The sequence below is a fragment of the Eurypyga helias genome, unplaced genomic scaffold (genome assembly GCF_000690775.1).
Source record: "Eurypyga helias isolate BGI_N326 unplaced genomic scaffold, ASM69077v1 scaffold3084, whole genome shotgun sequence".
Classification (NCBI taxonomy): Eukaryota; Metazoa; Chordata; class Aves; order Eurypygiformes; family Eurypygidae; genus Eurypyga; species Eurypyga helias.
In genome coordinates, this window is record NW_010246681.1 from 12,685 (window position 1) to 39,581 (window position 26,897).

The 26,897-nt window shown below is 37.2% G+C and overlaps 1 protein-coding gene across 1 annotated transcript in view; it reads left to right on the top strand.

Annotated features, from left to right (window-relative positions):
- The window catches only part of ADCYAP1R1 (adenylate cyclase activating polypeptide 1 (pituitary) receptor type I), a gene marked incomplete at its 5' end in the record, with an annotated part of 85,840 nt that overhangs the window by 10,858 nt on the left and 48,085 nt on the right, over positions 1-26,897 (top strand). The window contains one exon of the mRNA XM_010150472.1: positions 19,612-19,719. Within this exon, the coding sequence (XP_010148774.1) occupies positions 19,612-19,719 (108 nt within the window). The remainder of the gene's footprint in view (positions 1-19,611; positions 19,720-26,897) is intronic.

The following is a 26,897-nucleotide window of genomic DNA, read 5'->3' on the forward strand; positions in this document are numbered from 1 at the left end:
GCTCCTCTATCACTTGGATAAGGAAGTTGTCATCAATGCATTTGAGGAACCTCCTGGCTTGCTTGTGCCCTGCTGTGTTGTCCCTCCAACTGATATCGGGGTGGTTGAAGTCCCCCATGAGGACCAGGGTATGTGAACGTGAGGCTGTTGCTATCTGTCTGTAGAGGGCCTCATCCACTCGCTCATCCTGCCCAGGTGGCCTGTAGCAAACTCCTACTACTGTGTCCCCTCCTCCTGCCCTCCCTTTAATCCTGACCCATAAGCTCTCAGTCAGCTCCTCATCCCTCCCCAGGTGGAGTTCCACACACTCCAGCTGGTCTCTGACATAGAGAGCAACGGCCCCTCCACATCTTCCCTGTCTGTCCTTCCTGAAGAGCCTTTATGCTTCCATCCTGACACAATAAAGTTATATTGATGTTTCATGACATCACGTTTTTTCAGAAGTATTACTACTTAAATTTACTGTAAAAAAAAAACCAAACCAGAAAAGTTAAAATTAAAATTAAAACCTAAAAATAAAACTTCCTATCTGCCTGCCCACCTCTGTATTTCATGTCAGCCAAAACAAAGGAAGAAATCTTACTAAATTGAAAGGAATAGGGACTTTTTCCTTTTTTTTTTTTTTGTTTAACCACTGAAACAAAATATCAATTATTTACACAGTTCCACTTGTGAGTTCGTTGTTTCTATGGTGACAGCTAGTTCATTAAACCACACCATTGGGAGATGGTGTCTGGAGTTAAATAGTATCAAGAAGCCCAGTCTTACCTTCCACTACATGACATACACAATGTGCAGTGAGAAGATGATCTGGAGTAAAGAGGAGCAGCTTCTTTACATTATATGCAGAGGCTATCAGTGAGTGAGGGTTTGCCCCATATACTCTTTTACTTGCTTTTGCTTTTTGGTTTTGGCTTTTTTTTTCATGACCATTTTCAATTGCAAAATGCAGTAAATGTGTCTGCAAAGGATTTTACCTGTGGGGCACGGGGGTTGTTTTAATTCATGTTGCTCCAAGCTGCAATTATGACCATTACATGCAATGGCAAGTATGACATGCAAGATCACTGCAGTTAAAAAACAAATTCAATGAAAGGAGTTGCGGTCTTTCCTGTGCTGCTGTGATCTGTTGATATCTTCAGTTGCAGACAGCTGGAAGCTGTGACAAAATACAATCATTTACCTTTTTAATATCTGTAGTACCATGGCAGAAAAAAAAAATCCCCAAACGACTAATAACATGTTAGCTGAATTACAACTGAGTGACCACTTATGATTTTAGTATGATCTTCAGCAGACCTTTGCAGCTCTTTTTAAATTGTGTGCTTGTGCTGTATCCCATTAGGCAGCTGCTGCAGTCTTCTGCAGAAGCAGTTACATTTCAGTGCTGAATTAGAGCATTGCCTTGCATGCAAACTGTGTTTTCATGAAGGTCTTAAAAACATGTTGTATTTCTGTAAAAATGAGCGAGTCATATGTCAGACAACTGGATATTCTTTTAAAAGGTAATTCTGTGAAAATGTTCTTTTGTTCTTAGTCCCATGACATATTCTGTGGCTGTCTGCTGTATTTTCTGACAGAAATGAGCCTTTATTGCTTCTTTAGATTGTTAGTATCGCTGAGAAAAACACAGCATTAGGAGAGCGAATTCGATTCTTGCTGGAATCAATGGCACAGTTGACTGCTTTCTAGGCTCTTTATTTCTAGTGATGGATCATGGTTTAAGGCAGCACTGATTGACTTCGAATTTCTCTGCATTGGCAGTGATTACATTTCAGAGAAATCCTAAATGAACCCTAGACTTTGCCTGTAAATTGCATTCTAGTGTCCAATGAGTTCCTGAAATAAGAGAATTAGGGAATTACTTTGGAGATTTTTAGGACCAGTGCACATAAACAGCATCTCTGGATTCCTTTGGGTATCAAGACATTCTGACATGGACCTACAGAAGATCTGTGTCTATCTGGACTGACAACTTAATCCCCTGACGCATCTTAAATTGCACTAAATATATACCTTTGTTAAAATAAGTTGAATGCTTACAGTGGAAATACCTGATGTAGCTATCTAAAAATTCTGTGTTCAGTCTAAGTTAGTCACTCAGGCTCCCTCAATGACCAGTGATGAAAAACAGAAGACTTCTGAGTGCAGATCCTCACCTCCAGACACCTTCATTTTATCACTGACATTATTTTCAGGACTTCAGTAAATATATTGACTTTGTGGATTATAATGAAAGATGAGACACTGCGGATGGGATTTTCTTATGTAGAGACAGATATCCAGTAGCATTTGATATGCCTTGGGTATCTGAGACACCCACACATGGATGGAGGATGTAGCACAGACTTACAGGAGTAATTGGAATATTGGAACAGAAGAAGGGAGATCAGGTAATATCTCAGGTGCTCCTAGTGACATGCAGTGAGGCAACTGAAGCCTGCTTCTGTTTGCATACAGACATACATATTTAGGTTTCTTAGTCTGAACTTAAAGAGCTATAAGCCTTACTGAATCAGGTGATTGAACACTGGAGCAGGTTGCCCAGAGGGCTGTAGATGCCCTCCTGGGAACATTCAAGGTCAGGTTGGATGGAAATTTGAGCAACCTGATCTAGCTGAAGATGTCCCTGCTCATTGCAGGGTGTTTGGACTAAGTTCTATGATTTTATGGTTCTATGAATCTTGATGGAAAGAGATAGGCATTTCCAGAGAACTAGTCATGTTTCCTAAGAGACTCCTCTAAAAAAATAAAGGAAAGTTTGTTTGATGAATGATTTTAATCAACCTATGAAAAAAAGGCTATGTTTTTATATTGATTGCAGAGACAGAAAAAAAATAGATTACTAACATTAAGTATTCTGAGCACTGACTATCATAGAAATGTTTGATTGTTTTTAACAGAGATTTAACAGGATTACAGTACAGACCTATCCAGAGAGTTTGGTTGTATTAGTTGAATTACCCAAAGGCAAGGAAAGGACAATACAGAAATAATTTATGTTCTCTGCTTCAACTTATAAAAGCCTAGAAGGTTGTAAAAAATACTGGTGCATATTCTAATAGTTAATAAAGAGCAAATAAAAGTGTTGATCCTTTCTATAATTCCTCACGTTTGGGATTCTGTGACTAATGAATTCATACAGTATGGCCAGTGAGTAAAATAGGCTCTATGGATATAGATTGGAGGTAGGATTCTTGGCTGTGTTAATGTTATGTTTTATCACCCTGGTATAATGAAGGATCTGTAATACATCTTCCGGTTCCCATTCTACCCCACAATTGCTCCCCATATGTAATGATGTATCCTGTTGCTGACAATGGCAGTCTGGATTCTTGTTTCTTCTTCTGGTTCTGTGTTGGGAAGAGGTACAAAAGGGCATAGAAACACTAGAATAGAGACAGAGTGTGTGACACTGGTTTTTCATCAGCTGACGGGGCTATGAACTTTTAGATCATACAAAGCTTTTCCAAGAGAAGTGGAGACCAATGCCCCAACCTGGGACTTTATGAAAGAAAGCATGACCAGACTATCCCTTTTTCTTGCACATGGAGACTGTGATCAACCAGTTGGTAATTTGCATGAGACGACAATGACAGTATCATGCAGAGTCCTTCTGTTTCTTCCTATTTTCTATTCAACCCTTCATTCCATCTCTAATTAAAGGTAGGTTTAGTAGGCCTTGAAGTGTCGTAGCCCAGCAAGTGGACAGGTTGGAACCTATTTTCTGGGATACAATAGAACTTTTGTGATCCTGCTATGAAAGTGGCATAGTTTGAACTCCCTTGACTATTCTTATGTACCTTGATATGAAAATGAGAACAATATCAAGTTAGGGTATTTTTTGCATAGAGAGAGCATGGATTATTTTTTCATGAATCTTGAGATTTCTATACCATAGATATTTTTATCTGTTATTGACCCAAAGCTGCCTTCACAACCAGTGGACAAAAGTTGGATTTTTGTGTGAATGACTCATCAGACCTATTTCAAAGGTCTGCTTTCAAATGAGAGACATTGTTCTCTAGTATTGCCTATTTCTGTCTATTGCTACAAAAATTTTGAGGATCATTCAAATGTAGGTGTTGGTAATTGGTCAGTTGACTTTCACTGGTAAGCACATTCACCAGTTACTGCTTGTTAATGGGAATGTTTGCCTGTACTTCGGGCAATGATGAGAAAACAGTAAATGTGACAGGAACAAGAAAGGTTTAGATCCAAATCCAATGTCTTTCTGTTAATAATTTCAGTTGAAGATTTTCTGTACACTCTTAAGAATCACTTCCTTTTCACCAGTGTATAGGTTTACAGAGGAACATCCTGACATACCACATTCTGTATATTTAGAAACACCCCTTTTGATGTCTGTCTGTATTGTAGGATCACTTGGAAAGCCCTAGTCATGGATCAAGTGTTGTTACACCAAAGACACAAGACAGTCTTCTTAGCCTGTTCTTTATTGTGAAGTATTTTTTTCTTATGAGACTTCGCAAAGCACTGATATCCCTAAATAGGTAGCCAATGACTAAAATGCCCAACTGTACAATTTCATTTCTTGTTTCGGCTTATTCTGAGCTACATCCACTAGTTCTTAATATACTTTACAAGCTTAAGCCAAGAACTTCATTACAGGAAACTGCCTACTCAATAATATATGCAATTGAATAAGTGTAATAATTTGGAATCCTGACAGATTGTGCATATTGATTTTTCCTCAGCAAAATAAAACTGAAGAAGAGTAAGTTAAATCATCGTCAAACAGAGGCGCACGTAAAAGTCCTATAACAAGTTATTAACTACTCCGTATGCTAAGCCATAAAAAAAAAATCTATATGTACTCCTTTCACCATGGAAAAAGTGAAATAATTCAGTTTTATTAATCTTAAAAAGCAGAAGTGAAAAGAAACTTATAAGCATAATAACACTTTAATATCAACTGCCTGAGCCCTTACTAAGCCCTATTTTTTTTTCCACAGATTTCTTTATATTTATACTTCATGAGACAACACTTAAGCTATGACTTTTTTTTTTTTTTTTTTTTTTATTACAATGGGTCAGATCTTTGTCTCCTGTTCAGGATGCTAAAGAGATTCAGAAAGTGGAGACAGCCCTGCAGTATCTACTGAATTTCATGGCTTTTTCCATCACTGCAAGAGCAAGACAGCAGGAACTGCATGTCCAATAATCATTGTAATTGTTTTAGTTTCTGTGCAAGGGAGGAGGGGGATGGGGAAAGGGAGATCCTTGGCTTTGCCCATGAGCTGCTAGCCAGAACTGCTGACTCAGAATGTGCATGGTAATTTGGTCCTGGCAAAAGGGAGGGGAAGAAAATGTGCAATTCCTTCTCCAAATTCCTCCTATGAAATAGAATGAACATGAAAAGAAAAAGATATCTCAATGTCGTGCAGTTTTCCAGCCTTTTTGTAAACGCAGAGAACACTTCTCATGTGTTTTGTTTTGGGGATCATAAAGCTTAATGTGTTGAAATATTTCATTCTAGAGAGAAGAACGTTACATGCTATACTAGGAAAAAATGAACTTGGCCTGTGCTGTTGTTACTCTTCCCACCTTGAGATTTCATTTTCTAATATGAGTTGTACCACAGTAATAGGTTATTCTGTAGTGCAGGAATACTTTAGCAATGCCATACTGAAGTCTAAAGGTGAAACTAGTCTCATGTTAGTTGGCTGAAAGCTGAATGTTTGCTTAAATTGGACATGTAGGCTCCTCCACAAAAAAAACCCCAAACAAACAAACAAACAAAAAAAAAAAACCACCACAAAGGACAAAAACATTGATTCAACCAGCCTGTCTTCGATACCTATTTTAAGTTTGGTTGTTTTGGTTTTTTTTTTTTTTAATTTTCAAACGCTTAAGCAGTAGGATAGTATAACCTCTCCAGACTTCAGACTGAACTCAAAATAGAGATTCTTTCTTCCTCTTTTCATTTCTGAATTTTGCTCCTAGATGCTATGAAGACGTGATTTTGGCAGCTCGATGAATAAATAATGTCTTATAAATGATTTACAGATGAATCAAAATAGTTACCTGTTTCTTGCACCACCCTGTAACATGTAGTTTAGGAGAATTTTTGTTTTTAACATGGGTAGTTTTGAGTCTCAAGCCATACCGAGGTATCCAAACAGACACACCTCACAGCTAATAATATATTTATAGCTACCAGCTTGTTTTTTGAAAAGATCACTAAAAAAATCACGCTTTTAAGATTATGATAAACTTAACACTCCTTTTAGCAAAGTAAGAGCAGTTCACAGCCAGCCGGTAGCAGGAGGGCTCTGCGGTCAGCACCAGGAACAGCTCTCGCTCTTCAGGTGTAACTCTCCTGCTGTCAACAGGCAAGGTCAATTCCCACTGAACTCAACAGGCGATTTCAATACGTGTTTCAGCAAAGACAACTATACTGAGCTCTGTATTTAAGGGAAAATGATCTCCTTTGGGAACAAAAATCTGATTTATTGGCTAAATTAGCTGGCTAGTCTCCCAAGACTCCTTGTACAGTTGATAGATCCTGAGATCTACATTCAGTTTGCATGTTGAAACAGCCAGATTAAGGTGTCTTAACACACAAGATAAGTCCCACTCAAGGTGTATCCACAGTCTCAAAGAGTTGAGCTGTGTATTTCACTTTCCAGTCCTGGATTTCCTCCATAATTCAAATATACTATTTTATTTTTTGGCTGATTTAATCTGTTTGTTTTTGAGTAAACCCAATGGGAACCTTACCCAACTAGCTTTGCTGGGTAAGACACGTCTGAAGTTAGATGGTTTAGTTTTCACCCTTCAAGAGGAGATAGTTGAGACTTGTGGACAAGCACCTCAGCATGTTCTTATTGATCTTTTCCCTTGCCTTTCTGATTACCCTAAAGCCATTTCAGACTTCCTGAATGCCTGCCTTTCTAAAGCAGCTTGCACTTTTTATAATCACACCATAAATTTCATGTTCACACAGATGCTAAAATTGATTGATTTGTTTCCTTTACAAAAAAATAAATCAAAGAAAGCACAGTGAAACAAAAGAACTAGAAATCACAACCTAAACAAAAGGCAAAGCTAGAATAATTATGTATTTATGAGTGAAGAGAAAGCTGCAGGTACCATAAAATGGTGATAAATGAGTGATTAACCTGGATCTGTGTGAAAAAAAAAATACTGGAAATAGAAGTCCATGCACAATGACATTCTTTAGAAGAAAAAAACAATTAGACTGTGTAACAAAAGTATGCCCAAAACATGTTACAAGAGCAAAGCCAAACTGAACCAACGACCATAAACAATTCATTAAAATGAGCGGAAGGACTGTTGTATACATTTTGAAAACATGCCTCATCTTTGTTCCCAAGACATGAAAGTACTTCAATCTGCTCCAGGTTTTGGTCATACAGCCAAATGACTAATATAATTCTACCCCTTCTCTGCTAACCTGCCGTAACATGTTACAAGAGCAAAGCCAAACTGAACCAACGACCATAAACAATTCATTAAAATGAGCGGAAGGACTGTTGTATACATTTTGAAAACATGCCTCATCTTTGTTCCCAAGACATGAAAGTACTTCAATCTGCTCCAGGTTTTGGTCATACAGCCAAATGACTAATATAATTCTACCCCTTCTCTGCTAACCTGCAAACTACTTAAAACAGAACCCATTGCTACCATAATTGAATAAGCTGAAACAAAATTTAATATAGTACTCCTAGCCAGTAGAAGTATCTTATAATTGTCTTCATACAGAATATACCGGAATCACTGATTTCTGTCCCATTATTCTTCTGTACTGAAAACTGATAAAGAAAAGTTCAAATGGTATGATTAAAACAGCTGATCATTCCTGTTGACATGAATAAATGTTCTTGTTTGGGTTACAGATGGAGCATTTTTGTGCGCTTTCTCATTTTTCTTCTACGTGTACCCTAAACAGTTAGTCTATGGACAGAGTAACCTATCCTAGGATATACGTAAAACTATATCTATACTCTATACCTGTATACATACCTATTTATACTTATAAATAATTCCTACATCTAACCGACTTTTACAGTAGGGGTTAATTTTCTATTGGCAAAGTAATATGACATCTGTTCACTCTCAGAATATTGTGAAGAAATTTCTTGCCACCTTTATATATGACACTGATGCTATCACGGTCTCTGCAAGTCAAAAATTATTGAAATATAAAGAAGATGCTGGACTGCTATTCTATAACTCAAGTGTGCAGAATTGTGTCATGTAACGTGCTTTTCTCATCCTTTGTCCAGGTAATAACAATATCACAGACAATGAGATGTCCCCAAATTATTTTTGATATTTTAGTTATGATTTATTTTGTCTGGGTGCAGGGAATAATCTTTATGACCTTCATAGATTCTGTTAGCCTTATTTTTCTAAAATTATTCTATATTCCAGTAAAAGAATATTCACTGTATATATGCAAATTTTCATAGTTATTTATTACTTCAGATGGGAGTGTAATTACCTGCCTACACACATTTGTGAGAAATATCACAGAACAATTTTTTTCTATTAGATCTTTAATGTTTTCTAGTAAGAAGAGAGAGAGAAGGAATAGTATACCTAATTAACTTTCAATTTTCCCTTTTAATCCACCTCTAAATTCTCTAAATCAATTTGTCTTCAGTTTATAGCAGCTCTATACATGTAGAAATTCAATTACTTTTTTGGAATTAACTCCTTACTTACAGGAGGAATGAAAAGAAAAATTAGTATCTGCAGACATTTTTTTTTTCCAAATATGGTAAAACCCCACATTCTTCCTAAAATACTATTTCCCGCAATGACTACTGTAATGGCTTTGATGGAGGTAGTGCCTAAACTAGCAGTTTTGGAGGTTTGATGTATATCTCTATATGCCTGGAAGTTGAAACTGATGATACTGGACGTCTACCATAAATCATCAAGTAGTGTTGGCAGCTTCAGCACTCCCTAATGAGTGCTTCACATTTCTTCCTGTATCCTTCCAGACTTTAGACAAGCAGATCCACCACCCTTGCTGTCCAAGGATCTGATCTAAAGGCAAGAAAAGGGGAATTATCTTTTCTATAGTGGTTCAGATTTTACACTACCACCACTGTAATTTTGGGCCATCCTGTGTCAGTTTCTTATTTTTCTGGGCATTTTCACCTAATGTTTCACCTATCGAAGACATCAGAAATAATTCTGACCTGTTCCTATGTCTCATTAGGATGTTTATACATTTTGGATTTTTGTATTTTACTAAAGGCTTTTGGGAGATTTTGTATTTTGTAGCTTACATAATAAAGTGTTGTGAGTAGTGAGTACACATTTGCTTTTTTTTTTGGACTAAAAATATGTGGCCCCTGCTTGCTGGTGATGGCACTGGTAGTTTCTTCCCAGTCTACATTCCATTTTATTTCTTCCCCATCTTACTCTGCAAAAATTCTTTCTGGAAAAAAATCTAAAAAGCAATAATAAATTGAAATCATCCACTCTTCATTGCCAGGGGAATGATCATGACAGTTCTCCATGCTTCCCTAGCATCTCCCTTGTCCCCTTCATCATACACTCTACCTCCATTTTAATCTATTGATACCCCTCACTGACCAAAATTTCTCAGGTGTATGAAATCCTTGTGAGGCTGGATTGCATTTATTTTTTCTACTCTCTGAATACATTATGGGCAGAGTCAGAGAAGTTCAATATGAAACAGGAGACAGGCTTTGTTAAACTCTGGCATTGTTACTGAATCACACCTTTGTTTCAAGATTTCTTTTTCAGTAACTCTAAAAACTTAAACAAAATGCAGCTTCTGTCTTCCTGTTTGGGAGTATGAAATGCAATGTGTTAACATGCCTGTTAACAGAGTATGAACTGGCTTTTTATAATGTATTTATTTCCTTTGTTTCCTCCACTAGATCATAAGGTCCCATGGGCTCTAATAAAGAATTGCTTGACTCACCACTAGAACAATTTCCAGGAGAGATTATGGAATTTGCACACTGGAAGAAATTAAGTTATTTAATTCAGTCATTTCTCATTCTCAGAAGATTTGAAGGAGTAAACAAGGAATAAATGCCTCTCAAGGGTATCCACAATGGCGTCACTGTGGTTACATCAGGAATGAATTTGGCCCAAGATCTGTTATAAGTTATCTTCTACTACAGACGTGCCTTTTCCACTGAGATAACTCTATTTATAAGCAATAGAAAAGGAAGAAAGTGCAGGCCAGGACTCTGCATATGAAGGAGCAGCATGCTTCTGAGCTCTGTTACAACTCTTGCTCTGGAGAGTGTTTAGCTTTCAATGTCACTATTTTGTTTTGTTTTGGTTTGGTTTGGTTTCCAGCTGTAAAAAGAGTAGAAAAATTTCTTACCCCCTGAGCTGCCATGAAACCTAAATAATGATAATTTGTAAATTCCTTTGAGGGAACTTAACAACAGAATTTAATATAAGTTCTGTAATTATCAGCCATGTTGACTTGAGGTCAGTTGCTATTTTCAGTTGTTAAATGTCCGTCTGATTTGTTGGATCTATTTATCCTTTAAGAAACAAGACAAAATGCCTGAAAAACATTTAAAAAATCAGCACAGCTAGGCAATTGTCGGCCTCAGGATTTGCCTGAATAAGTCCCATTGAAAATCCTGTTCTACCATATTGGGATTTTTTTAGGACTGAAGCATAACCCCATACGCAGAGATTGTTTTAAGGTTTGTGTCCTATTTTAGTCCCATATTAATGATGTTGTGATATTAGTTAGAAACTAAAAAATCAAAGGAATATGTTATAATTTTTTTCTTTTGTGACAGAAATTATTTTAAAGTCTGAATTTGTTAATGACAAACGTCAGTGTTCAAGAGACCTGCTACTAAATATTCTCATGGTCTTCCATGCAACCAACTCCTCTCTCCATTTTCAAGGCAATGCCAACTCCAAAACACCAAAAAGACATGGTGAAAAATATTCTACTTTCTCTGTATCCATGACAACTAGTGATCTTTCCAGATATCTTCTTCAGAGGCCCATAAATCTCGTAGTGGTCCAAATATCACCACTTTCCACGAGTTGCAAAAGTGTCAATGAACTGTTGAGCTATACAGCTTGGAAAGATTCCTTACTTATGGCCCTAGGTTTTTCTGTCAGGCACATTAATATTTGTAGTGAAAAATATATGTAATATTTTCTAAGTTTTATATATAAATATAAAATATAAGTTTATTTCTATCCAGCTTCTCTGTCACCACATCAATTCAGGCTTAGTTAGCATTGCTAATTGAAAATGATCAAAAAGCTAGTACACAGCTGATGGTGCTCCACCCCCTTGTCCTTAGTCAATCACTATTTATGGGTTGTACCTGTGATGAAGGGGAGGGTCCATTTGGGTAGAGTCTGTCAGAGGAAGGTAAGGTTTTATGGAAGAGGATCACCTCTTTCTAGTTCTTACTGTATTGCTTTCTTCTCAAAATTTGTCTTAACTTTGCAAACTTCAGCCAGTATTGTTATTACACTCCTCCCAGAAATTGCTTTGATTCTAGTCAAATCTGAAGGATTAAGATTTGTAGCACTGTGATGTATGCAAAGCCTCCTAGGTGCTGGTGGAATAGTCTCCCCTTTCCCCTTTCTCTCAGCTTGGTAAATTAATGGAAGATAGGGTTGATAAAGAAAAATTCATCATCACTTCTACTAAGAAGGGAGGGAAGTGAGTCAGAATGGTGTGGTTGTAGGGTAGGATGATGACAGTTTTTTCATCTGCCGCCAGCAAGAAAAGAAATGAGGGGTACCAGCTGCTGCCAGGCAAGGCTGCTTCCAGCAGTACCCCATGATCTCACATAACCCATGTCCTGAGTGATGCCAGATCACCCGCAGCTGGTGAGCTTGGCACTGGCTCAGGTTCTGGCAGCTTGTAAGTGTCATTCTGTCCTCCAGCAGTGTTGGAATAAAATCTACCAATTTTTGAGTAATTTCACAGAGTCTCTCTGCCTTCAGAACAACGAAGTGGTGACTTTCTCATAGGTGAATAACCAATCCTTTTTATTGTACTTAAATCAAGTTTTTGAGTTTTTAAAAACATATTTCAATATTTCCCAATTATTGGCTTTTTACACTTCCGTATAATTAGACAGAGAAATGTCCCAAAGATTTTGCCAAACTGAAATTTCCCTTTAAAACTCTCCAAAGCTCACCTAAGGCCAATTAGTTGGCAGTCCTTAAAGGATCCTGGAGATTTTCTTGGATGAAGTTTTCTTGGCAGATAACAATGCAAGAACCTCAATAAGCATGACCTTAGAATAAATATCTGTGATTGTAAACAATTAAACTGCTTTAAAAGAAGAAAAAAGTTTTATGCCTCTCTAAATATGGATAACTGCTCTTTTGATGTAAAAGCTGATCTCTGGTATGTTTAAAATGTTCAAGGGAAAAAATAATCCAGTATTAACCTTTCCTTTTGAGGTGTGTTTCACATGACATGTAGACAAGAAACTTTCACCCTCTTGAGTAGTTCTAATGGTTGAATTTTTGCACAAATGAGAAAATCTTTATTATCTTTCCAGCTTTGAGACAAATCAGGGTCAAACAGTGACTTGTGTGTGCCTTGTATCTACATTTTCCCCACCAAAACAGTAGGCGTAAGGACAGAGTTCTAATTTATTATTTGTGTGGCTCACTGCTAAAGTAGTCAGAGGGTGAATAAAAGTGCTTGAGTAGTGCAGAACATACAGACACAGTGAAATCCTCTCTTGAACTCTGGTTTAAAAAAAAAAACCCACAACACAACAACCTAGCTTCCAGTCCTAAAATAATACAATATATTTTTGGCAAATGCAAAGCATATGCACTTAATCTTTTGAGAGCTGAAGCCTGCCATCTTCAGATCATCTTTTTCTACTGTTATGGTATCAAACACACCATAACACTCAAAATAAAAACATCGTTTCTGTTTCTTTAACTTTTTTTTTTTAAATATAATGTAGGATTATCTTGGTAGATAAGAGGTGAAATACCTCAAACCATTTTTCCAATGCTCTCTTTCACAAATTAAGTTCATATTTTTAATATTTTAATTTTCTTTGGAAACTGTGCTGCACTTAGTACATCTTAGATGTCTGAAAAATGTCATTCCATAAAACAACTCACTTTACTGATAATGATGTCCCAGCAGATAATGCTATTATAATCTATATAATTATCATTGCATAAAAATCATCGTAATAGTATTGCATAGCTTTATACCGGGGCAGCAGTTAGCTAGAGAAAGTTAATGGAAAATAACTTTGGGTGGGCCAGCTGCTGGTATGTTTGACCACAGTTTATTTTTCTTCACATACAGCCCTAAGTCAGTCACTTGGATTATACATGTGGAATTCCTGTGCTCTGTTTTCAGTTGTTTTAAGCCTAAGATTAGGTTTTCTAATAGGTGGAAGAAAATATGCATCTCTAGAGGATAATTTATCTTAGAAACCCTCCAGCAGTGCCTTCCGGAGGTGTCTGTTTTTCTTCATGCGCTGTAGAAGAAATGTCGAACTCAGCTCAAATTTACATATATGTTTATACTGTTAAGGTGAATGAATGCCATGCTAGACAGTACAAGGTGGTATCAGATAACATATGCTGAATAAGTAGACTTTGTTCAAATAATTCCAAAATCTGTTGGAAGCAGAACTGAGAAGGAAAAAAATCTTTCCTTTTTCCCTGCTCATCTTCCCCTTGTACCCAGTCTTTCATACCTGTTTTGTATAGAAGACATTTTAAGGAAGGAATGGGTTTTTTTTCCTTGTGCATGATCAAATAATCTCTTTTTGGATGTAGAATATCTTCCTTTAGTGTTTTTTCTCCCCTTTTATAACTTTGGAATGTCAGTTGATTTTTCTTTCCTACTCTTTTATGGCTTGGACTTTCAAAAGAGGCTATGGAATTTGGCAGTGTTATGAGTTTGCTGCCTAACTTGAAACACCTACAAGACCACCATTTCTGTAACAGGAGTTCCTGTAAGATACTATTACATTGAAATGTCAATTACTTCTGAAAATCTCGGCCCCGTACCCAGGCCTTGCTTAAACCATTATTTATTTTGGTATTTACCTAGATATATGAAAGAACAGGCAGCACCTATCTCCTATTCTCCCTTTCTCTAAACGGCTTTATATGTAGAATGCCCTTTAAAAGTTATTGTGCATCACATAATTCAGTTTAATATGCTGGCATGTAACATTACATTTCCTTTGATACTACTCTCCTGAAGGCAATATGACCTTGAAGGTGATATATTAAACTAATACATGAGGAGCAGAACTGAAAATCAAACTAAACGCTATAAGCCAAAAGGATATATTTTCATCTCAAGCCTTTAATTTCATACATGAAAAATCCAGAAATATAATTTTTATGTATTTAGATTTTTTCTTGATTTCCAAAAGAAACAAATGTTATGCAAATTCTTGTCTATTCCCTTTTGTCTGTGTACGAATACATAAATATCTTTGCCTATTGCCCTGTCATTTCTTTCTTCAGTCTCCCCCTTTCCCCAAGAATTTTGACACCACAGAATGAAGTTAGCAATGTAGTCAGGTAGACGTGTACTAGTCCCAAAGCTGCAAATTCCTACATGTTTTGTGAAAATGGTTTGCTGAGTACAAGAAAGATGTCAAAATAATTATTTTCGTGGATGAGGAGACAGGTAAGACCTCTCCATTTTATAAGAGGAGTGAATGAGCAGTGAATCAGCACACACGGGCTTGTCGTATAAAAAAAAAAAGTCTCTTGTTTTTCATCTTCTCTTGTCGAAAAGTTAGCTGAGATGAGAAGGAGGTGTGTTGCACTAGGGACAGGATGAAGACATGGGAGGATGTTGTGGATACTCTTAAGAGGATTTAAATAGAGAGAGTGTAAGTGAGGGTGTTGCAGTAGAGGCACCACAAGAAAATAGGACACAAATCTATAGAAAAAGAACAATTTGTACTTAGTCCTGGTGAAACAGTGACTCTGTATTGGTGGAAGATAGTGGGCCTAATTCTCAGTGGATTTAAAGTGAAGTCTGTACCTTGAACTTGGTGAACTTCAGCCATGAGGCTGCCTAAAGTCTAGCTTTATATCCAGCCACTATCAAAACCAGGACTCTCAAGACAGCCTTAAAAGCAGGAGAAAAAGAAAGTAAGGGACTGTAAGCAGTTTCAGAAGAGTTTTATGTCACTGCTATTCTGCCAGCATGTCTGTCTCTGGTTATGGGGTTTTTTTTATTATTATTCTTTTTTTATTTTGGTGTTTGTCCAGACATTTTAGGTAAGAAGGAAGCTCTTCAGCTGCCAGGAGTAGCAAGTTAGAAGTGTTTTGGTCCTGGAGGCTTAGTTTGAAGTGTAAGACAGGAACAAAGCTTGTGTGAACATCCATGGAGGGAGGATGTCTACAATGGTTTTAGTGCTAGGTATAAATTTAAAATTGCATTAGAAAATCCTGCAATAATAAATATTCATAGTTCCCTCTTTGTTATGAAATTTGGACTTTATCTGAAAGAGCTGTTCTTCTTCAGTGGCTAAGTCAGATCCATCCTTGGGCATATGTAACAATATTGAAGTTAAGCTTAGGTGTTATGGGGTTTACATGAAATTCATGTAAAATCCATATTGTGGATTCAGATGAAATCAGGACTCTAAGTTTTTAAGTACGTTTCACAAGAATAGTATGAGGTAGATCCTGCCACGGGGATGCTTTCAGTCTAAACATGAGTTTTTTATCTCACTTTTACAAGAAGCTTGAGATAGAGACGTTAGGAATTGATCATGTGGCTTTTCAAAAGCAGCCACTGTAGTTTGACTGTGTTCTGAATTTTTCAGGAGCTGCATAGCTATACTGGCATCACTCACAGCCTGTAGTAACATCTCCCAGTCCTCAGATGGACCTCTTTCTCAGGACTGCAATGTGGTTAAGGGAGCCAGTGGTCAGTCCTCCGCCCAGAGGACAGAGTTGGTTCATGTCTGCTCCAAAAGACCACACAGACCGTATTGGTGCTAGAAACTTCAGCTATTGAATAGACAGCTGCCTAGGCTAAGCTAGTTCTTAGCCTTGTTCTACAGATGTAGTCAGTGGAGAGATGGAAATACACTTACAGTGTGATTGACCAACACTACCACCTTAAAATGGGATTATCCTTGTCTAGAAATTCTCTCCTCATGAACTACAGAGGAAACTGCTTGTTGGATAGGGTAGAAGCATGTTTTAGCCATCTGAAGTTAAACCAATATTTAAATAATAATAATTCCAATAATTGAATGACTACTTTTTGTTTTCACCAAAGTCAGTGACAGGGGATGAGGACTCCCAAAGGATCATCCATCCCATCAGAGAGGAAGTGACTAACACTCTTCTGTCTATGCTATGAAGAGGGCATAGATAGTTGCCCAAGGTCAGATGCCAAGCTTTACACCACTTATGTTAACAGAGATGTATCTCACAAAGTTTACCAAATGTGAATTTCAGTCTGCAGGTTGCAGTGCAGAGGTGGGAAGACAGGGCAGAGTTTGTGCTTTTTGCAAGGTTACCTGCTTTCAACACCATCCATTAACAAGACCACCACTTTTCACTCTAGCCCACATGAAATCTTACACTTTAAAATTATCTGTTGCTATTACTGCTTTCTAACATGTCAAGAACCAGGAAAATTTGCCCACTTGAAGCTGCACCTTGCTGCTTGCAGTGTCTGAGCTACCTCTTTCAAAATTAGCTTGAGCATATCCTTACATCACATGGCAAAGGAGACATTCTCTCCGTGTGAGTGGAGAAGCCCGCTGTGTAGTTTCACACTCAAGTCACCTTGATTTCCGTGGGCAGATTTCACCCAACAGGAATTTCTGGCTGTATCATGGTTTACAAATGTAAGGGGATTGTGCACACTGACCTTAATTACATTTACTTTTTTGTCATTCTTTTCTTTGCTTTAAAATGTTTCAAATATGGTTTTCCAGGCAGGATCAGACAACATTATCATTGATTGTGAATTCTCTCCAGTCTCTGTCAAATCACCTATTTTAGTAGCTCAGGAAAATTACTTCACTTTCTGCTTCTCTATCCCTGCCTTCCAATGTCAGCACATCATTGCTTTGTAGTACAACAAACTTAGAATGTCTTTTTTAAATGGGGCTATTTTTTTAGCTCTGCATGGTACCACTAGAAAACCAGCCACCTGGTATAACTGAATTAGATTCACAGTGCTAGGAAGTATTTATTCCATGTCTACACTTTTCTTTCCACAGTATGAGGATTTCCCTGCATTTCTCTAAGTTAGTTTGCATTATCCCAGTGTTTGGAAGACAACTGCTGTTGGAATAATAATAAAAAATAAGAAAGCTTTCTCTATTCCTATCAAATTCATTTCACTTAAGTGAGCCAGGCTTGTAGGTGGTTCTCAAAAGATCTCATTAGCCACTTTGATTGTTTCTAATACCTCTTGTAAGCAAATGTCTCATTACCATGGATATTTACATATCCTTTTGTACTGAGTGCCATACATCAGTGAACTATAAAGCTACACCTCTTCAGACTTACATGGTAGGAACTGTATTTTCCATGTGGGCAGACACTAGCTACCAAAGACAATAAAATTTAATAACACTCAAGGTGATCTGGATTTCCATCTTTAGAAAGTTGATTGTATTACAAAACTTTTCAAAACCCAGTCTTCGAGACTTTTTTGAGATGTTCTAGTGAATCACAGTGTTCATACAGTGAGATCCCTACCTGACAAAAGAAACAATGAGGGGTAGGAGTGGAAAAGAGAGATAGGAGAGGGAAACGTAAAGGATTCTTTTTTTCCAGCTCCTGCAATGAATTAATGAGCATTCTTGCAGTAATATTGTATTCTGGAGGATCTGGCAAAGCTGAGAGATTTTTAGCTAATAGGATCAGGATTTTATACAGTTATTAATTTACATGATGTGATCTGATGGTGCATCCTTTACTTTGAAGGTATGATTATCAACTGCTTATTATAAGCCATTAGTGTATCATCATAACAGTGTTGTTTGAGTCTGACCTAATTCTTCAAAAGCTGTATCACTCATCACTGCCCTATCCACCACACATGGTAGAATCTGGCTTATATTTTGTGAGAAAACATAGGGCTTGATTTGCTGCCACTGAAGCTGATGGAAAAAACACACCAAGTCCAGTCCTTTGAGCATACACTTTGCACTGATGGAAATCTGTTTCTATCAGCAAAGTTGATAAAGCCTAAACTGTTTTTACAAGTTGATCACCCAAGCCTCATTAAATTGTACTTGTGCCAGGCTGAAAATATGACACTTTGAAGTGTTATCTGTTTGTACTGAAGATCTTATTTTTCCTGGCGCATAGTCAAAGAGAGAACATATCAATGGAAAACCACTGAAAAAAATTGTGGAGCTTGCAGCTTTTAACAGTTGATAATCTTATGTGCTTGATCTCAACATCAAATGCAAATAAGTAGTGGAGTTATTTAGATTTAGTTTTTCTTTCTTCTCCTGCTGAGGTAGATGATGATCCACATTTGTGACTCCTTCACTAAGTAATGTTTTTGGACATCAGTAGGAAATTTAAGAGATTGGTCTGAGCTTTACTGTACACTGGATAAGCCTTCTAGATTTATGAGCTAATAAAGTGGTGGTTTACAGAATTACAGGAGGAGTCATGCATAGATAGCTGCTTCTTGAAAGTCAGTCATACTCTGCCATGTCTTTGACATAGTGATCAGAAAGAGGCAGGAGCTGGCTCCTTTATTGTATTTACACATGGGATTTTTTTTTATATATATCCTAAGAGGAGACAGCGTCCATCCACAATCCCATCACCTTCTCTTTCTGCATACTTGTAACAAGAGGTTGGTTCTTACCACTCAGATCTTTCATTCAAACATTGTTCCCTGAAGCCTAATGTCTGACCAGTTGTTAAATGCCTGATTCTGTCTTTAGTTTATGCAAGAAATCATTACAGGCCAAAACCCTTTTGACAAGACTATAGTAAAGATGGTGAATGATATTACAACAATTATTTACCAAGGAAGGACATTTGTACTTTCAGTATTTTTTTTTTTAATAAAATGGACAACATGAAAGAGGTGAACTTCCCTCACATAGCCACAAAACTGGCTGTAGGGTGAAGCAGAGTCTGTTTTTCAGTTTCCAGTCATCTCCCTGGGTCAGTTTCCAAAATGTGCAAGACCAAACCTCTGAGAAGGATTAAAACCAACAGAAATTTATAGAATTTAAATAAAATATTCCTAAAGATTTACATCAGCAATACTTGAAGATAGCTAAATGGTACTAAAAGATAGCTCCATGGTGGTTGATACCATGCTCGGGGAAAACTTGTTTCTGTTATATTTAGTGATTTAACTGGGACTAAGAAATGTTGTCTTCTGCCAGGGTAGAGTCTGGTCATTATTGTACCATGCAACTATATATTTTATGCTGTTTTTATGAATGAATATTATTTTATTCCAGGGAAAGCTTATTAGAAGATTACTGTTTATTGTTCTAAATGAGCACATTTTTATGGATAGAAGAAAGTACCAACTATAAAGTGCAGTAACGGTGTGCAGAAAGGAACAGATTCCCACCACTAATGTATTTTCTTCCTCCTTCTCTTTTATAGGTTGCCCAGGAATGTGGGACAATATTACTTGCTGGAAACCTGCAAGTGTGGGTGAAATTGTCTTTGTCAAGTGTCCTGCACTGTTCAGATTTATCATCTCTGAAGATGGTAAAGTATTTTCTCTGTTTTTCTTTGCCTCTGATAAAGCTGCATGGCCAGCATGAGTGTGCTGGCTGCTGGCCAGCATGGCCAGCACGTCACTTAAACACTCAGTATAAAGTGAAACAGAAAACTGTACAGATGTCTGGAGCTGGGCTTCACATTAAAAATATACTGCAGAAAACCAGGATATTTGTGTGTAAATATGTGTTTGTACAGGATTGTGTGAAAAATGCCTTCACATACAGAATGAAAATATCCCCAACTCTAATTTCCAAGGGGGTGTTCTCCCCTTGGGTTTCCACTGAAATCAATGAGACTCAAAACTGACTGAGTCTTGGATAATTTGGATAATATTTTAGACTATAACTAAATTTCAGAGCTGGGTTCTGCTTATGCCCAAGGAGACCATAGGGATGAGATGACCAATATAAAGATCAAAATTGTTGGGAGTCCAGGGAAGAGTCAGTGGGAAATAAAGACTCCTGGAGAGATGCAGAAGCTCCAGCATGCCTTTTAGTAGTCTGTAGAAATGAGATATCACCATCCTTCTGCCCGTTGAAGCTGATAATATCAACCAAGACAACAATAGAAATATCAGAAATTTGGGCTGTTTCTGCTTCCAGCACACACTGCTGCATAACACAGTTGTCCCTTGTGTTGCAAAAAACATCGTATATGGTCAGTTAGGCTCTTTTCTTTCTTTCTGCTACCACTTAAAGCTTGGACCAAAAGTCCCAGACACGCACTGTGCTTGGTGATGAAACCCTATTAGGGTCCAACTTCAAGCCATAAATAACCCAGATGCTGCTCTCAATTGAGTTGTTATTAAAAGGAAAACCTACCTTAGCAGTGGTAATAATAGGCATTTTATCTAGTTATTAATATTAACTAGTGCTTTTTAATGGGTAGAGTCTCTTCACAAGTTACTATTTATATGGTACAAAAAAACCTCTTGTCCTTTCTTGTTTTTTGGGGGTTTTTGTTTGTTTGTGGGGGTTTTTGTTGTTTTTTTTTTTTTACCTTTCAAATGCAAGAAAATTTGCCAGGTAAAAATGAGTGAGTGGACAGGAGAAGATAACTAATAAGTTCACAGCAGATATATGGATTGATTAGATGTTCCACTTGAAATTACTTTTTTTTTTTCTCATGATTCCATGAAATTTTCTTCCCAGCTGAATGACTAAGGGAGGCTAATTCCTCCTATCAGTGTTAGTTAACAACAAGACTTTGGTAATAATTAACACAATTTTGTCCATCTCCTGCCACTACCGATCTAGGCTATTGCAAATCACTTAATTAACACTGCCCATTGAGGAGAAAGTTCATTGTTTTCCCTTGGATCCATTTTCCCAAAGACTATTCTACTAATGAATTAATCATCCAGAATCTTGAGTCCAAAATCCACCTTCTCTGTTGCCACACACATCACAACTTGTAGGTGACAGTGAGTGTTTCACACACAACTCCAGGAACACTGAAACCCTCACCTTTAAATACATCCTTTTGAACTCATCCAGACATTGAAGCAAGTGCCTGTGGAATGGAGAGGAACCTAAGGGTGATCATTACTTCATCTAAACTTAGCCATATGGCACACGAGCCTTTTCTCTATACTAGTCCACTGGACTCCACCTGTAGTCAGTGAAGAGAAAGAGACACGCAGAAGTCAACCTGTGCTATTCCAAGAGACGTGAGGTGAATCATAACTTGGAGATGTCTCTCTTTATCCAGCAAAGACAGTTGACTTAAACCAGGCACCTAATTTTTGAACAGGAAAAGATAAGTCCCTCTTTAAATTATCAAGTATGAAAATATAATTACTGCTGTAATTCTATGTACTTTAATTGTAGCCAGTATAATTAAACAAAATCTTTACTGCTATAATACTGGTTCAGTATTAATTCAGTAGGCAATGGCACTTACTGAGCCCTCCACATTTAGTGATAATACTAAAAACAATACAGCAGAATCCAGTAAGGTTTGTATCTAGCACAGGCAAGGAAACATTCTTCTCTCTTCCAGATTTTTTTTTTAAATGTAGGGTTTATTTTTTTAAAATTCTTCATGACTTTGTAATCGATTTTTTTTTTTTTTTTTTCAATCACTTTTCATTCAGCCTGAGTGTCAAACCAATTCTGGTCATCCTTTGTGCAGGATATACACTCAACCAAAAGTTCTTGGTTTCCAGTTATCAGTAATGCTTGCAGCCTGCAGGCAGAATACTTTTATGTTATTTATTGTGCATCAGCAGATGGCTGATATATTGTAATCTTCTGATATAACTGCAGGAAGCCTGCTGCTCATACAGCACCTGTCCGAATGTCCATTAAGACCTCTCCTTTCTGGTGGTTTGTGATCTACTTCCACTACATACCCTTGAGCTACAGCACACTAACATGTGGTAACATAAAATGACACTTTTCTCTCTCTCTCCCTGCCTGTTTGTGGATGTGATGCTCAGGGATGTCGCTAGTTGATACTATGGGGAGTGGGGACATTTACATCTACAGCACAGGGAATCTTCCCCACTGCCAAACTGTCCACACACCTTTGACACGGACTTTTCACCTATTCTTTATTTTGAAGGATGTTTCTGCTGTTTCTATTTATGTCCTACAAAAATATGGTGCCTTTTCACTTTTACTCATGAATTTTCTTTTCCATGATGCTATTATTTCTGAAGTAATTAAAGTTAGAATGGCTCTTGAGAAATCATCCCGCCTCAAAAGCAAGGTTAGCTCAATGTGATCTATTCCAGTGTTTAATGAACCTGTTACCTGTTAATGGGAAAGACTTTTAATTAAAAAGTAATACATATTTTAGAAAAAAAATAGAAAAGTATTTATATAAAATTAAAAACTACTATAACCAGAACTATGTAAAGTAAAAGCTTGCAATAATATTTTTAAATTATTTGCCTAGGATTTCCAGACCTGTTCACATACTGTACTTCACATTTGACCTGTAGCAGCATGATAGTATGACACTAGGGGAGGAGTAGTTAGACCAGTGTAAACATATGTCCTGTTTTCTTTATCTCCTTACAGGATCACTAACACAAGTGACAGCTGTTACCTCTTGTAGTGCTGGGTTTGAGGGGTTTTTGGACATCTGTTCAGTAGGAACAAACCCAAGATTCATAATTTCATTAGACAGACAAATAAACATTTAATCTGGAATAGCTTGAAATCTCTACAGATCTGGCTGGATTTGCACTAGTGAACCCAAGGTGGAAATATTGACATCCATAATCACTCTCCTGGGTGAATCAGCATGAGTTTTCACTGGCATTGTTGCTACTTTTAATTAGCCAAGCATACTTATTTCAATGAGGGCTTAATGAAAAAAAGTCACGTTTTATGATGGTTGCTTAAATAAGGGTTATTAGATAACTAAAATGTTGCTAAGACACATATAATCACATTTTATAGATTGTTACGGTATCCTCTGGCTGCTGCTATGTTGCTAGAATATGTAACTAGGCTGGGAACTGACACTAATATTTATTAATAGCATATTCATTCTTAATACAGAAGAATGTTTATATGACCATAAATTGGTTTTACCAACAGTAACAATAACTTTAATTTATACTTTTAAAGTTTGTCCTATGGATCACTGAAGCACCTGTAGGTCCAGCTGTTTGTACAGCAACAGGCAAACCATGCAATGTGCTGTTCTTAAAGAAGGGGTGGGAGTTATCTCATTTGGCTTTGGATATCTAAATGTTATATGTGTAAGTCTGAATGGTTCACATGGACTTCTAGTTCAGCACATGGAAATGGTACTTGTAGAAGATATTTTCTCTGACCTATCTCAAATGCTTATCTTGAGATTAATGAAGGCACTGGAGGGAGGTGTTTGTTTATGAATTTCAGAAAGGAATTTGGCTGCTTTGACTTGGATATTTGAATTCCATATGCAGTAAAATGAAAAAAAAAAAAAACAAACCCTACAAAATAAAAATTATCAACTAAACTGTTATCTTGAGAGATGCCTTGTTGAAAAAGTATCTATGGATTTAGCTGAAAATAGCAGTTGTTGGTGTTTTTCAATTTGAAAATATTCTCTGCTCTAACCTTCACTATAATCAAACTGAAGAGTAACATTTGGACTGCTGTTAACGTCATACAGAAACCCTAATGTTAAATCCCAAGTTGTGTGGCTGGTGACCCTTTCTTGTAAAACTTCATTTCACCTCTCTGCTCCTACAAAATCACCAGAATTCTTCATTTCTGTTAGGATGCAGACTGTGAACAAAAAGATCATTCTCCAAATCTCTCCACATGAAAAACTATATAAGCTCCTGAGCGTTTTCTTATCTAACAGGCTAAGGGCTTACAGTGGCTTTCCCTCTGCAGGGTTCCTAAATATTAATAATGTTAAATTAATATTAAATATTTTTCTCTTCAATATTCATTTATTTGGTTGATATCCATCAATTCACAATTTTATTTTCAATGGGAGCTATAATTTCCATGCTGTCGTTGTTGTATATTGTGCTTTCCCTAGTGCCTTCCCAGTACTAACTCCAGACACAACCGTGCTCTGATGGAGATTATTTAAAGTATTCTAAGGTATCTTTGCAAAGGAAGGAAAAAAAAAGGCGTGTCAAACTGTGATGTTGCGTTTTATTACGGCATAGGAAGACCTACAGATGACCCAAACATACTGATCTGCACTCCCAGGTGGAAAATGTTCCCTGGTGGTGTTTTCTTTTTCTTTTCCCTCCCTCCTTCTTTTTTTTTTTTTTTTTAAGGACACAGGTGATACTGTCTGGCAGTGGAAATCTACAGAATCCAAGCCTGTGCTTTCCTTTCTTTGCCCTGCACAGCTGAGATATTCTGGAACATAAAAAGCCACATTACTCAAATGGACCATTGAAAGAAACTCAATCAGATCAGAAATAAGCATATTTTTTAGATCTTTGATTTGCAGTAAAAACTAATACAAATTATAATATGCAGTTTCTGAGCATAGCCATATGCTCCACACTGAGAAAACGCTTTAATTCACAAATCTAAATAATAAATATGATTACATTTTACTGAATCTTCCAGCAATTCAGAATGTTTATCTAGAGCTCAGTCTAGGATGTTACCTGCTACACCCGAAAGAGCATTACTACAAAGCATGGTTTGGTTTAATTAAAATCCAGTAGAAGAATATATCCGGGTTTTACAGGCTTTAAGGAAGGATATCCTATGCTTACATTCTTGAACTAAAGTGTTTGGCTTGCTGCTACTCTGGAAGTTATATGACTTCAGTGCTCAGCCAACAAACTGTATTGTCCCTGAGAACAAGAAATTAAAAATAGTCTATTACTGATAACATTAAAAACACGGTGAGACACTCAAGTACTTTGTCTGAAGAACATCAAGTCTCGTATATTCTGCACTAGAGATATCATGGGTGGACAATAGGATTTATGAATGCAGGGTTAATTGGATTTGGGAAGCTATCTGTGGCTTTCTTCTCCTTTCTGATTTTAGATGTTATCCTTAATCAAACTGAGTAAGATGATGAGAGAAGAGTTAACAAGAGGGGAAGTAATGCTACATGTTCATATGTGGAAAGTCCTTCTGGGCCTTTTCTGGGGAAATAGTCCTGGTAAATGCCTTAAGTGCCGACTATGTACCACTGTGAAAATGGTACATAATTCCCAAACTGGGTGAAAAGACAGGAAGAGTCATTGTCTTCCTGAGGTGAAAGCTGTTGAGAATATTTGCAAATTACAGTGTCTATTTGTTTGGGTTATGAATTGATATTTTTGGCATAAACAAAAAGAACAAGGGGCTGTTAAACATCAGGGGCTTTCAAAACAACAAAAAGAAAACAAAACCTGGAAGATTGTGCACTTATTCTCTTCTGAAGTGGAAGATGCAGGATTTGTTTGCTACTAGCTAAATTTAAAGTCAGCATTGCAGCAGACTGAAGTTGGAAATTGTATTTGCCTGTCAACTAGGCAAGGCAAACGATCAATGCAAAAATCTAGATTCTTATTCCTAGGACTATGTGCATACCGTACTTTCACCCCTCACTTTATATAAGATCCTATGTATCACTCAGAAGCCAGTTCAGTGCAAGGATATCTTTGTTTTTATAGATATCTATATACCAGCTAAAGGTTTTGGACAGCTTTCAAAACTGTCTGCAGATTGCATATGTGTTATTGTTGCTTAACGTTCAGCAAATCCTAAAAAGTATCGTGACATTAAGAAGAGGTACAAGAGACCTACCAAGTATTGATGTTACAACTAATAAGTCTGGTCAGTAAACAGGATAATAGAGCTTACTAGATAACAAGTCCTTTCCTGCTGGTCTTCATCCCTTGGCTTCATCACCATGCTTTCACTGACAGGCAGTAAAACCATGGCATTACTTCAGCTTTTCCAAAGCGAGGAGGACAAGTTGTAATTAAGCATGCTTCCCTGGTCACAACATCACAAAGTCTATCTGCAATGTAGAGGGAAATAGGAGGAAAATATTGCCATCAAAGAAATGTATGTACATTTCCAATCAAGTAGTTAAGGCCTCATAGTTGCTTTTTACAGGAAAAGGATATTTTGTGGCTTTTCCCACCAATGTATGGAGACATAAGACTCTGTGCCTCTCATACTCAGAAATACAACAGGACCAAGAGCATTTCAGATAAAGATCAAGCCCCTGGTGTTTTACAAGATGACAGCCTGCAGTGGCCAAGGGAAAGCTGTAACACAGCTCAACACCTTTGCCAATATGGTCTGAAAGCCATATTGGCCTTGGAAAAGAAAATACTTATGCTTCTCTGGGAAGCATGCAAGGGTGGAACATTCTGAGAGTTGTTGAGTTGTTTGGAGAACACTTGGACATCAAAAGGTAATATCTTGAAGCACCACTGTCGGTGCAACATGGGCAGATGTTTCAAACTTTACTAAATGTCTTTGCTCTATTCTTGTCTCTCCTCTTGACTCAAATAACAGAAAGGAGTTCGACTTGATTGCAAATTTTTAGGTGTGGTGGGTACAAAATTATTCTTGTCCTTAAGCAAGTGATTTAATGAATGGTATCATTCATAGAATGGTTTGTGTTGGAAGGGACCGCAAATATCATATAGTTCCAACCCCCCTGCCATGGGCAGGCACATCTTCAGTCAGGATGCTCACAAGCCCCATCTAATCTGGCTTTGAACATGTCCAGGAAGG